This window comes from Rhinolophus sinicus, linkage group LG07, assembly GCF_036562045.2.
Source record: "Rhinolophus sinicus isolate RSC01 linkage group LG07, ASM3656204v1, whole genome shotgun sequence".
Taxonomy (NCBI): domain Eukaryota; kingdom Metazoa; phylum Chordata; class Mammalia; order Chiroptera; family Rhinolophidae; genus Rhinolophus; species Rhinolophus sinicus.
The window spans coordinates 23,959,002-23,971,053 of NC_133757.1; the positions used below are offsets into that span (position 1 = coordinate 23,959,002).

Genomic DNA, 12,052 nt, shown 5'->3' on the forward strand with positions numbered 1-12,052 from the left:
CTCCCTGAGCAATCCAGGATGGAGAAGGAACCCAAGGCCTTTGCCATTTTGTCATAACATTCATTTGTTGATATGAAAGAGCTCATTCATTTCTTCAGCAAATATTTAACTCCTATGTGCCAGGAATTTTTCTAGGCTCCAGGAGTATAGCCATGTCCCAACATGGTCTCTGTTGTCCCAGAATTTACAGTCTAATTGGGAAGAGAAAGGGCAGATTTAAGAAAAGAAGATGAGTTCTGCTTTAGATATGCTGAGTTTTAGATATGTTGAATTCTTGCATAGTTATAAACCCATGGAGATCTGGATTGGAGATAGGGCTTTGGGGATCATCAGGGTATAGGCCATAGGTGAAATTATGAGAATGAATGAAAAGAGAGGTTGAATACCAACCTAAGCTGAAGATGACTACCTTGGAAATAGAGTGATCCGACAAGTATATGGAGAAGGAGCAAAGAGAGGGAGACATCACAGGAGAATGCTGTATCTTGGAAGTCAAAAGGAAAATCATTGCTCCTATATATTGGGCACTAAGGGCCAGACACTATTTCATTTAATCCTCACAAAATATCTATGAGATAGGTATTACTACCTCCATTTTATACATGAGAAAAACTGAGACTGGGCAAACTTGAAGATTATGGAGCCTGAGGTCAACCGGCCCAGGATTTTATAAAAGAGCTATGCAGTGTCCCTGTGAATGGGGATGTTAAAGAATGAGCTTTAGAAAACAACCAGGTTCCTGCAAAGATGGCCACTTCAGGGTCAGCTCAGTCATCAGTATCCTCAGGTCCTCAGCATCTCTTCCCTGGCTCTTGCAACTGACAAGGATATTTTGGCCCCACCTGTGGAGATCAAACACGCTTCAGTGCTGATTATGCTGTACACCTAGCAAATGGGGGCTTCAGAGTATCAGGATAATCTGCATCACAATCATTTGTGCAGCCTGCCTGGCTCTAAAGGATGTGTTCTTGGAAGTACCATTTGTAGATCACCTCCAAGTCTGATGCTCCAGCTCTATGGCGACCAAGCATGTATAGGAAACTAGAATTCCCAACACCACACATTACTGATGACCTATATCACGACTCGCTTCGTATCCTGCAGTGTTCAACAATCTGAGTGCACTATTCAAGGATTTTGGTGACAGTAGACACATTTGCTTTGCCAAAAGCCTATTCATTGCTTTAAAGCTACCAGCGACATTGCCATGGTGCACATGCTGTACCCACCTTTAGATGTTTCAAATGCTACGCCTGTGGTGATACAACCATCTATCACAAAGTGTTAATTGGAATTCTATGTACTGAGTTCATAGGCCGGGGTGTGCAAATGATGAAGTGCACATCATCTCAAAGGAGGCTCAAATGACCATCCTTAACACCAACTGACACATTTCTTGAGAATTTGATTCCAAGCTGATTGTTACACCTGGAGTGATTAATGAAATCCCCAAGTCCTATGAAGCTATGACCAACTCAGCAAAAACAGGGAGCTGGTTCCCCTATGCTGGTTCCCCTATGCTAAAGCAATCAGCCACTCGGAAACTTCTTGTTGCCCCAACAGCATTCCCCAAGCTTGCCTCTGCAGCCTTGCATCACGCATGAAAGAATCCCCACAATGAGGAACTACCTCACTGGCAAACCCGTGTCTGGAGCACTGCTTGGCAGGGACAAGCTCCCTTAGTCAGGAACGTTCTTTACTGGGGAACAGCATCACATCCTTGAGCCATTGGGAATTACAGGGGCGATCCTGGGACAGGTATATAGGAAATAAAGCAAAAGAACAGCTGATCCTGACTCTATGGAACATGATTAATCATTTAAGGAAGAAAAGATGAACTATTAAGTCTAGGAAGGCCTTGTTAGCGCGGGATTCTTTCTAGTTCTTCGGCTTCCGCCATATTTAAATCCGTGGTGGCCTTCGCCAGTGCCAGCTCAGAGGATGGTGAGGTTGGAGAATAGTTGGCAGAAGTCTGAAGAAAGGTGAAGTCTAAACAGGGGTGGAGATGATGTGAAGTTGAAAAAAAGGCCAATAGGGGACAGACTGTTTTGGAAAGTGATTTGAAGGGAATGTAGGGCCTGGAGAGATCTTACATTTTTGAAGACTGGGAAAAAAAACAAGTGGGTTCTCTCAGCTAGGAAAATGCCCAGGGTACTTAAGAGAGCGTATTGAAAGCGCCCTACTCCCCCCACCCTTTCGCCTGCTGAGGGGCTGCGGCACTTTGGGAAAATTTGGGGCGGAGCTTTCCATGCGGCAGTTACCGGAAGTGATGCATACATCTCGCGAGAAGAAAGACGCGCGAGCCTCGGCGGCCCGGAACCGGCCTTGGAACGGTGGCTGAACCTGAGGCCGCTTGCCCTCCCGCCCCATGGAGCGGCCCCCGGGGCTGCGGCCGGGCGCGGGCGGGCCCTGGGAGATGCGGGAGCGGCTGGGCACCGGCGGCTTCGGGAACGTCTGCCTGTACCAACATCGGGTGAGGCGGGGCGCGCGAGGAGCGGCGGTGGCTGTTTGTCAGAGCGTCTGTGGAGCACAGTGATTGTCAGTACGTGAGATTGTTGGTGTGACCTCGGGCAGTATTGTGGGCCAGTGAGCGTGTGTGCGTGTGAGAGAAAGAGATTGAGATTGTGCTTGTGGTTACTGAGTCAGGTTGTATCTGAGGCTCTGGGTCAGCGTGCGTGCGATAGCGCTGTTAGGAAGAACTTTTGGTGTGAGTGTCAAGATGTGACAACGTGTTTACCGAATGTGACAGTACTTATGTGTCTCTGAATGTAAAGAGCGTCACGGTGTGTAACGTAAGGCAAATGCACATGAGAGTGTGTATTGTGAGCACAAGTGGGTGAGAAAATGGGGCTAACGAGTGGGGGGGGGGGCTGCCTGTCGGAATGTGTGTGTACTTGGGTGTGCTTGGAAGCCATGTGTTATCGGTGGGACTGGAGTAGACAAGGTTTCAGGGTGGAAGCGTTTGGAAGCATCGAGTAGGCTTTGGAATTGGGGATGCATTCCAGGTAGGAAGCTGTATGAGGATCAGATGGTGAAAATGATCGTGGCTTCGCAAGGGAAGGAGATAGATTGGGGGCGAGGTGCTCTAGTCGTTGGCAGACAGCTAACATCCAACTCGGGAATTTGCGTTGATTTAATTGAAAATGTTTAGCCATTGTAGCAGCAGTTAATCATGTTTGAGCTATGCATCTTTTGATAACCAATAAAAGTTCTGAACCCTTTCCCCAGAAATGTGCACAGAGGCACATCCGTGCAGCCTTATGCATTGCCATTTGAGGAGGCGCATGTTCTCCTGAAAGACATTCACAGACCTTTTGGATGTGTAGACCCTGGACTAGTAATCCCTGCACTATAGCCTTTGTTTTGTTATCTGTAAAATGGTTATAATAATGTCTACTCACCGTGAGTCTGAGAGTTAAATAAGATAGTAATGTGTGTAAAGCTAAGTACAGTACCTGGCCCATGGTAAGCCCTCAAACGTTTGCTCTTGTTGCTGCTGTGTTGTTGCTGTTATTATCATCTTTATCATCATTAATTGACCTGAAAAAAAGGAAATGCCAAGATAAAAGTGTTCTTTTTTTGTAAAAGATAAATCTGAGTAGAAAAACATATGGGACAAGCTGACCAGTTAAGCTATTACTGCCGTAAAATGCTTGCAATTGGCTTGTGAATGGAGAAGTGAATTCAAGAAGAGAAATCATGATTTGCTGTTTTAAGGAATGTGGCTGTGGGTAGAAAGCCCATAATATAGGATGGGAATCTTATCTGGGAGGAATAGACATGTTAAATGTCACTGATAGAACTGAGGAAATTTTATGAAGCAGGTTTCTGGATAGAGCATAGGAGGAAATCTTGGTGAGAGGGAGAATGGAAGGCAAAGGACTAAGGCATTAAGTACTTTGACAGCTGGACAAGTAGTCATTTAATAATTCTCACCATCAGAGAGGACATAAGGCACTCAAAGGGAAAAGAGAGGGAGCGATGTACTTCTATTAATAGCAGATGTTGCCTGTGGCCTTTGTATCTGAAGCCTGACCATCAGCCTGGTCATAAGAAAAATGTACCGTTTCCCTGAAAATAAGACCTAGCCGGACAGTCAGCTCTAATGTGTCTTTTGGAGCAAAAATTAATACAAGACCCGGTATTATATTATGTTATATTATACCCGGTCTTACAGTAAAATAAGACCGGGTCTTACATTACTTTTTGCTCCAAAAGACGCATTAGAGCCGATTGTCCGGCTAGGTCTTATTTTCGGGGAAACATGGTATGCATGCTGGCATGATTTTGTGACTGCTTTTCTTGGTCCCTGGATGGGGACCGATGAATACATCATTTTTTAAAAAAAATTGTGGTGAAGTATATATAACATAAAATTTACCATTTTAACCATTTTTAAGTATACAGTTCAGTGGCATTAAGTACATTCACATTGTTGTGCAGCCATCACCACCATTCATTTCCAGAACTTTTGTATCTACTGAAACTCTGTACCCATTAAATAACAACTTCCCATTTCCTCCTCCCACGGGCCCCTGGCAACCAGCATTCTATCTGTTTCTATGAATTTATCATTTTTTCAATGAAAGAGATTTGAGTCCTCTAGAATCTTAGAAATCTCTCAGAAACTTTCCAGGTGTCCAGAGTGGACTTCCCCAAAATTGGGACATTTGACAACTTGGCCTGTAGTGAAAAAAAGAAATACTTTGTCATAAGACTTGGAAACAGCATCACTACTCTTCCAAGCCTGACTTAGGGTTTGCATTTACAACTTTCAAGATCCTAGTGTTTTGGTGGAAGCCACATCCCAATATTTCACCTACACCTCTTAAATCACAATGAGGGGCCGGCCCGGTGGCTCAGGCGATTAGAGCTCCGTGCTCCTAACTCCGAAGGCTGCCGGTTCGATTCCCACATGGGCCAGTGGGCTCTCAACCACAAGGTTGCCAGTTCAATTCCTCGAGTCCCACAAGGGATGGTGGGCTCTGCCCCCTGCAACTAAGATTGAACACAGCACCTTGAGCTGAGCTGCCTCCAGGATGGCTCAGTTGTTGGTTGGAGCCTGGGCTCTCAACCACAAGATTACCAGTTCAATTCCTCGAGTCCCACAAAGGATGGTGGGCAGTGCCCCCTGCAACTAAGATTGAACACGGCACCTTGAGCTGAGCTACCTCCCGGATGGCTCAGTTGGTTGGAGCGCATCCTCTCAACCACAAGGTTGCCCGTTTCGACTCCCGTAAGGGATGGTGGGCTGTGCCCCTGCAACTAGAAAAAGGTAACTGGACCTGGAGCTGAGCTGTGCCCTCCACAACTAAGACTGAAAGAACAACAACTTGAAGCTGAACAGAACCCTCCACAACTAAGACTGAAAGGACAACAATTTGACCATTGTTCCCCAATAAAGTCCTGTTCCCCTTCCCCCAATAAAATCTTTAAAAAAAAAAAAAAAAAAAAATCACAATGAGGAGAAAAGGATGTGAGTTTATTTAGCTGATTACTGTTCTGGGTGCTGATGGTGCCCAAATCAACAAGAACAGTATTTTCTGCCTTCAAGGAGATTTCAAGTCTAGTGGGAGACACAGAATCACTTTTAAGTACATAAACACTTTTAAGTACAATGTGATAACCTCTATAATGAAGGTATTTGTAAAGTAATATGGAAGAATGGCAAAATAACTAAAAACTCTTCTTAGGGAATAGGGTAGCACTTATGAAAGTGTGTTTGGAAAAACTAATCCCGTGAAACTCTTTGAAAAAATTATACTATGGTCAAATACATTGGGTAAATGTTGCATCTATGATATTCCTTCATTTGGAGAGTTGTAGCCCACATTAGTATGTTAAAAGCTCTGAGAAGTCCTATAGAGAAGAAACTAACTTAGTTACTTTCCAATTTTTTTTATTGTAACATATACATAACATTTATCATTTTAACCATTTCTAAGTGTACAGTTCTGTGGCATTAAGTGCATTTATACTGTTGTGCAACCATCACCACTATCCATCTCTGGAATATTTCCTTTTTTTGAACACAGAATTTTTTATTTTTTACTTTATTTTATTTTATTTGCTGGACATCGCTAAACTTTCCACAGAACCTACATTGTGAAAAGGTAGAGTGAGGAAGCTTTCACAGAGTTATGTGAAATAGAAAGCTGAGGAGTTGATAGATCTTACAGGACGGGATCTTTTTATTATACTCATAAGTGCTACCGAAGTGAGCACAGGATTGGACCTTTTTGAAATAGCTTCTTGCCTCATTCATATGAGAATTGAGAGCTTAATGTTTGTTCATGTTTTTACCAGCTTGTCTCCGTGGTGGTTAAAGCTTGCATGAGACCTGGCTACAACCAGGTATCTGCTTAAAACAAAATGTTAAAGGGCGTGAGGTGTATGGTTAGGCGGCTAGATTGTAGTCTGTCTTAGTTCATTCTCTATACATCGACTGTCTTATCTCTGGCTTCTTCCTCCCACTCCCCCCCCACCCCCATTCAGATTAGCCCATACAAGTTATGTCTTGCTTCCTCATCTATATATTTTCTTTCCTCCTGTTTGGTCCTGACTGCTGTTTCTGGGCTGCATTATTGCTGTTGCCAGAATGTAATGAAGTCTGGCTATTTCCTGGAATGTGCATCAGGTTGGGTTTAATTTCAGACAGAATTGGCTAAATTACTAATCATAGGCAAGAGCTGTTAGATTCATTTTATAAATATGGAAACAGGTGCAATTATTGTTAGGATATTTTAATGTCATTTGAAATGAAAAGATTAGAAACTAATTTGGAGTTTTTTTGTATTAGGTTTGGTCATATTAAATTTGGTTTTTGCTGTTTGAGGCATGGGAGCCCTGAATTAATCCTCTTCTAGTTATGCTGAAAGCTGGTGCCCTTGTTAAGCTGTCTTGATTAAGCTCAAAAGGGAGAGACAAGGCCTTTGTATTTTTGTAGCAGTGTATACTGGTATGAGACAGTGTTCTGAGAGACCTGTTACGGGAACAGTCTCAGTCATTTTTGGCTGGTGTGCTTTGGTGTGTGTATAGAGGTCAGTTTTAAAGTATTGGTTTAAGAATCTCATGGTTTGCCTAGTAAAAGCATTGGCTCAAGAGAGCTATGGATAAATACGTTTAATTACTAAAGCGGAAGAGTTTTGTTTCTCCAGGTTGGCATTTCTTTGATAGCAAGTAAATCTGAACAAAAACCTAATTTATATTTTTTCTGTTGATTTTCTGTGTTGGCAGGAACTTGATCTCAAAATAGCAATTAAGTCTTGTCGCCTAGAGCTAAGTACCAAAAACAGAGAACGGTGGTGTCATGAAATCCAGATCATGAAAAAGTAAGTGTATTTGACTTATATTTCCCCAGTTCCGCAGCCCAGCCAGATATCGTCCTAGAGAAGGAGGTCAGGAATCTATTCTTAGGATCTTTTTGGGAATATATTTTTTCTCTTTCTCATTAAATAGATATGTCCCATTTCAAATAATAATATTACATTATGATTAAGTAGGTTTAGTTTTAAAAGTCAGTTAGATATTATCAGATTCAGGTCTACGAGTATGAGGGCAGAATCTATTTCTTCTGGATCTTCTGGATAGTGTTTATCTATTATACTTTACAGTTAAATAACAATCAATACTCTTAATTTTTTACTCTTAGACATACTTTTGTTAAATAGTGTACTTATTGCTTTGTAAAAAATAACCCCAAAACTTAGTGGCTTAAAACAATAAGCATTTAGTATCTCACAGTTTCTGTGGTTTAGGAATCTGGGAATGACTTAGCTGAGTGGTTCTAACTCAGGAGATCCCTCCTGAAACATCCCAGAGGGTTGACTGGAGCTGCAGTCATCCAAAGGCTTGAGGGGGGCTGGAGTATCCATTTCCAAGCTCATTTATATGGCTGTTGGCTAGAGGCATCCATTTCTCACTATATGGGCCTCTCCACAGGGAAGCTTGAATGTCTTCATGACGTGGCAGCTAGCTTTCCCCAAAGTGAGTAATCTGAGAGAGAAAGCAAGACGAAAGCTGACATGTCTTTTATGATCTTTCCTCGGAAGTTGTACTCCATCCTTTCTGCCATATTCTGTTTGTTAGAAATGAATCACTAAATACAACCTACACTCAAGGGGAGGAGAATTACACTCTTGAAGGGAGAAGTGGACATATTTTAAAACCTCCACAGGTAGTGTGCTAAGTGCTTTACAAATAATTCTTCTAGTTGTTATAGCAACCCTGTATTTAGGTATTATTCCTGTTTTATAGATGAGGAAGTTGAAGCTCATAGAGTCATAAAACTGGTAGGTAAGAGAGTCTGGATTTAAAATGAGCACTTTTTTACTCCAGTATCTGTTCTCAATTCACTTCAATGCTTCTTAAACTTGGCTGTGTGGCAGAATCACCAGGAAAGGTTGTTAACAAATAAACTCGCAGGTCCTCATAGACATTCTGTTTCTTAGGTCCCAAGGACCTGGGAATTTACTCCAGGTTTGAGATCCACTACATGATGATGGCTGGGATGATATAGTGTTAATTTTTTAAAAAGTTAGAAAACGGTATATAACATGATTCAGTATTTATTGAAAAAAATATTTGTGCACAGATTAAAAACTGGAAGGTAATATGCCAAAATTCAAATAGTGTACACCTCTAGATGACACTGTAAGTAATTTTGGGAGAGGCAGTATGACATAGGCTGTGGAGCCAGATTTGCATCCTTACTTGACCACCTACTTGCTGTGTGATCTGAAGCAACGTGTGCTTTAGTTTTGTCCTATGAGACTATTAATAAATCTACCTATAGTAAGACTATTGTGATGAGTGAGTGAGTTAATGTATGTAAAGTGCTTGCTGCTTGGCACATAGAAATGTTTTCTTTTCTTTTTAAAAATTATTATCTATATTTTCTTTTTAACAATTATTACTTTTTAATTATGTATAATGCCAGCCTTTCTTCTCCTCACTGCCCCTTAATTAACTGCCATGTCAAACTCAGTCCCTTTTCACTGGAAAAAAATTTTTTTGATTGTAATGTTTTCCCCTTCTTGTTAGGTTGAACCACTCAAATGTTGTAAAGGCCTGTGATGTTCCTGAGGAATTGAATTTTTTGATTAATGATGTGCCTCTTCTAGCAATGGAATACTGTTCTGGAGGAGATCTCCGGAAGGTAGTGTGGATGTTTTGAGATGATGAGAGAGTAAATTACAAACTTTAGCAGTGTTTGAATCACATTCAATATGATGATCTAGAATAAGGGTCAGTAAACTATGGCCTGTTAACCTGTTTTTATGGCTGCTTTTTCACTACAGCGGCAGCATTGAGTACTTGTGACAGAGACCATATGGCCTACAAAGCCTAAAGTATTTACTGTCTGGCCCTTTACAGGAAATATTTGCTGACCACTGATTTAGAACATGCACTTTTTTGTTGCTGGTGGTGTTTGCAGGATGGGACTATATTGGTGGTATTAGATCAGTGTTTAAGGTGTTTATAATACAGTATTCTTTTCTCTATTGCAAATCTTTCCCATCTTATTTTAAATTTGCCATCTGGATACTTTTTTTATATGTATCTGTGAGATTTTTCAACCTTTTTCAATTTCAAGTACTTTCCTCCTTTATCTTGTGTAAGCCTTGTCATGAAATTTACGTTTTCCATATGGATTTGGTAATTTTTACCCTCTTTACATTTTATTAATCATGACTTATCTTCTTACTTGAATATTCTCTTAGAGTATAGTGATTAATGTGTTGCTATTATTTACTGCCCAGCAATATTGGCAGTATACATTTTTAGACTTTTTTTTTCTTCTTTAGCTACTCAACAAACCAGAAAATTGCTGTGGACTTAAAGAAAGCCAGATACTTTCTTTACTGAGTGATATAGGTATGTAATCCATATAAAAGTACCACCATAATGTAATGCCCCTTTCGTCTGTAAATGATTCTATATGCTACTACAAAGCATAAATTTTTTAACATCTATTAGAAATTATAACTATTACTGTTGATGCTAAGTTAAAACTAGGATATTTTGTTATTTTTTGTTTTTGACTAGAAGTCCATTTTTGGCTAATAGATGTCCAATTGCTGACAAAGAAAATATTGTGTGAAATGACCTTATTCGATTTTACTCTCCCTCCCTCTCTGACTAGCATAATATATTTATCAGTGGCATTGCATCTCATGGACATAGGTCCTCAAGTCAGTCCTTAGGGTGAAATCCTTTTTAAATCAGGGTTACTCCTAAAAAATCCCTAAAGTAACTAGCACCCGGGCCCTTGGAGCAAGCTCAAAAGCAAGAATATGTTTCCCTATATATTTTGATTTTGCTTCTTTTCCTGGGTCATGGAGGCCAAAGTGTAGTTGAAGAGGGTGATTTAGGTAGGAGGAAAAAACTGCAAGAATAAATATAGAGATTTTCTCAATTGCTTGTTCTAGTTCTTTTTAATGTGAATTCTCTTAAGTTAAATGACCATATATTACAATTCTGCAGTATAACTTGATTTTCTATGGAGAAAATCTGAAGTACTATATGTCATTGTGTACTTATGATGGTCCCTATAAATTTGAGCATCAGAGAAGTACAAAGTGTGAGATGAATTTTTTTTTTAATTCAGTGTTTTCTTACCTCAAAATACATTTTAAACTTTATTTAGGGTCGGGGATTCGATATTTGCATGAAAACAAAATTATACATCGTGATCTAAAACCTGAAAACATAGTTCTTCAGGATGTTGGTGGAAAGGTAGGTGAAAACTGAGCAAATGTTTCATGCCAGTTGAATACAGTCTTCCTGATGTAGTTGGTCTTTGGGGTTTGGTGCCCCTCCATTGCACACCATACTTTTTCTACCCAGCTCTCATTACACTGAACTGTGGTTTTGTGCTTAGTTGTTTGTCTCCTCTGCTAACACAATAGTTCCAATAGTCCACAATAGTTAGAGGAGGAACTGCATCTGTCTTGTTTACTTGTTTTTCCAGCATGGTATCTAACAGAGGTATCATAGTAAGCAGTGAGTGAATAACTTGTTAATCTTTATGAAGCACATCCAAAAAATACACACATCCTGGGTCTGCTTTACTTTAAGAAAAAAAGTACATTTACTTAAAAATGGTTTTTTATATAAGAAAAAAAACACCAAAAACCCTCATTGCCCCCCAAATTCCTAAGTTCTATATGTAATTAAAATTCAAAACCTTGATTTCTCAGATTCTTAAGTGAGTCATCTTGAGAAGAACCAGAAATTGTGAATTGACTCTTGAAAGACTTGTTTTTATCAGAATAATGTGAGCAGTTTTCTTAATCCATCCCAATAAAAATGTAAAGCCAAGAGTCTGAACTTCGAATTGGATTGTGTGGTCTGTTAGTTAGTGAAGATGGTGGTCACTTGAAGGTGATGAAACCTTAATGATGCTGCTTCTCTTAAGAGCCTTTTATGTATGTTTGGCACCGGCTGTCTGCTTTTTCTTTTCCCCCGAAGACTTCAGGATATTCTTGAGGTTAGATGGGTATTTACTCACATTGATCCACTATAAGATGGTATGATGTTTCTTCAAGTTTGGAAGTCACCCTTACCTTTGCCTTCCAATTTAATGGATCAAGCTTATTCTGAATATATCAAAATAAAAATGAATAGCCAATCTATATTTAGTTTTTACCATGTACAAGGCTCTGTGTTAATTTCTTTTCTTTCACTATGTCACTGAATCCTAATAACGATTATGTGAAGTAGGGATTGTTTGTAATACCATTATATAGGAAACTGAGAGAAAGTAAGTAACTTGATCAAGATCACACGGCTAGTTAAGTGGTGGCGCTCAGGCTGAACTGCATTTGTGTTATTCCAGAGCCCAGGCTCTTCACCACCACCCTCTCCAGAGCCTTATAAGACATTGTTGCCTTTCCTTTTCAAATTTCTTAACCATTTAATACTTACAATTTTGCAGACTATACATAAAATAATTGATCTGGGATATGCCAAAGACGTTGACCAAGGAAGTCTGTGTACCTCTTTTGTGGGAACATTGCAGTATCTGGTAAGATATACATTGTTTCTTTGC

At 40.2% G+C, this 12,052-nt stretch overlaps 1 protein-coding gene across 3 annotated transcripts in view; it reads left to right on the plus strand.

Annotated features, from left to right (window-relative positions):
- The first annotated feature begins 2,282 nt into the window (after nucleotides 1-2,282).
- The window catches only part of CHUK (component of inhibitor of nuclear factor kappa B kinase complex), a 28,252-nt gene continuing 18,482 nt past the window's right edge, over nucleotides 2,283-12,052 (plus strand). For 2 of the 3 annotated variants that reach the window (XM_019724886.2, XM_019724887.2), the window contains exons 1-6: nucleotides 2,283-2,473; nucleotides 7,237-7,331; nucleotides 9,043-9,157; nucleotides 9,807-9,876; nucleotides 10,649-10,737; nucleotides 11,939-12,028. In XM_019724886.2, coding sequence (XP_019580445.2) covers nucleotides 2,369-2,473; nucleotides 7,237-7,331; nucleotides 9,043-9,157; nucleotides 9,807-9,876; nucleotides 10,649-10,737; nucleotides 11,939-12,028 — 564 coding nt within the window. In that variant the 5' untranslated portion in view covers nucleotides 2,283-2,368. Of the gene's footprint in view, nucleotides 2,474-7,236; nucleotides 7,332-8,272; nucleotides 8,292-9,042; nucleotides 9,158-9,806; nucleotides 9,877-10,648; nucleotides 10,738-11,938; nucleotides 12,029-12,052 lie in introns of those variants that run through there. The other variant, XM_074339222.1, reaches the window with a different exon arrangement.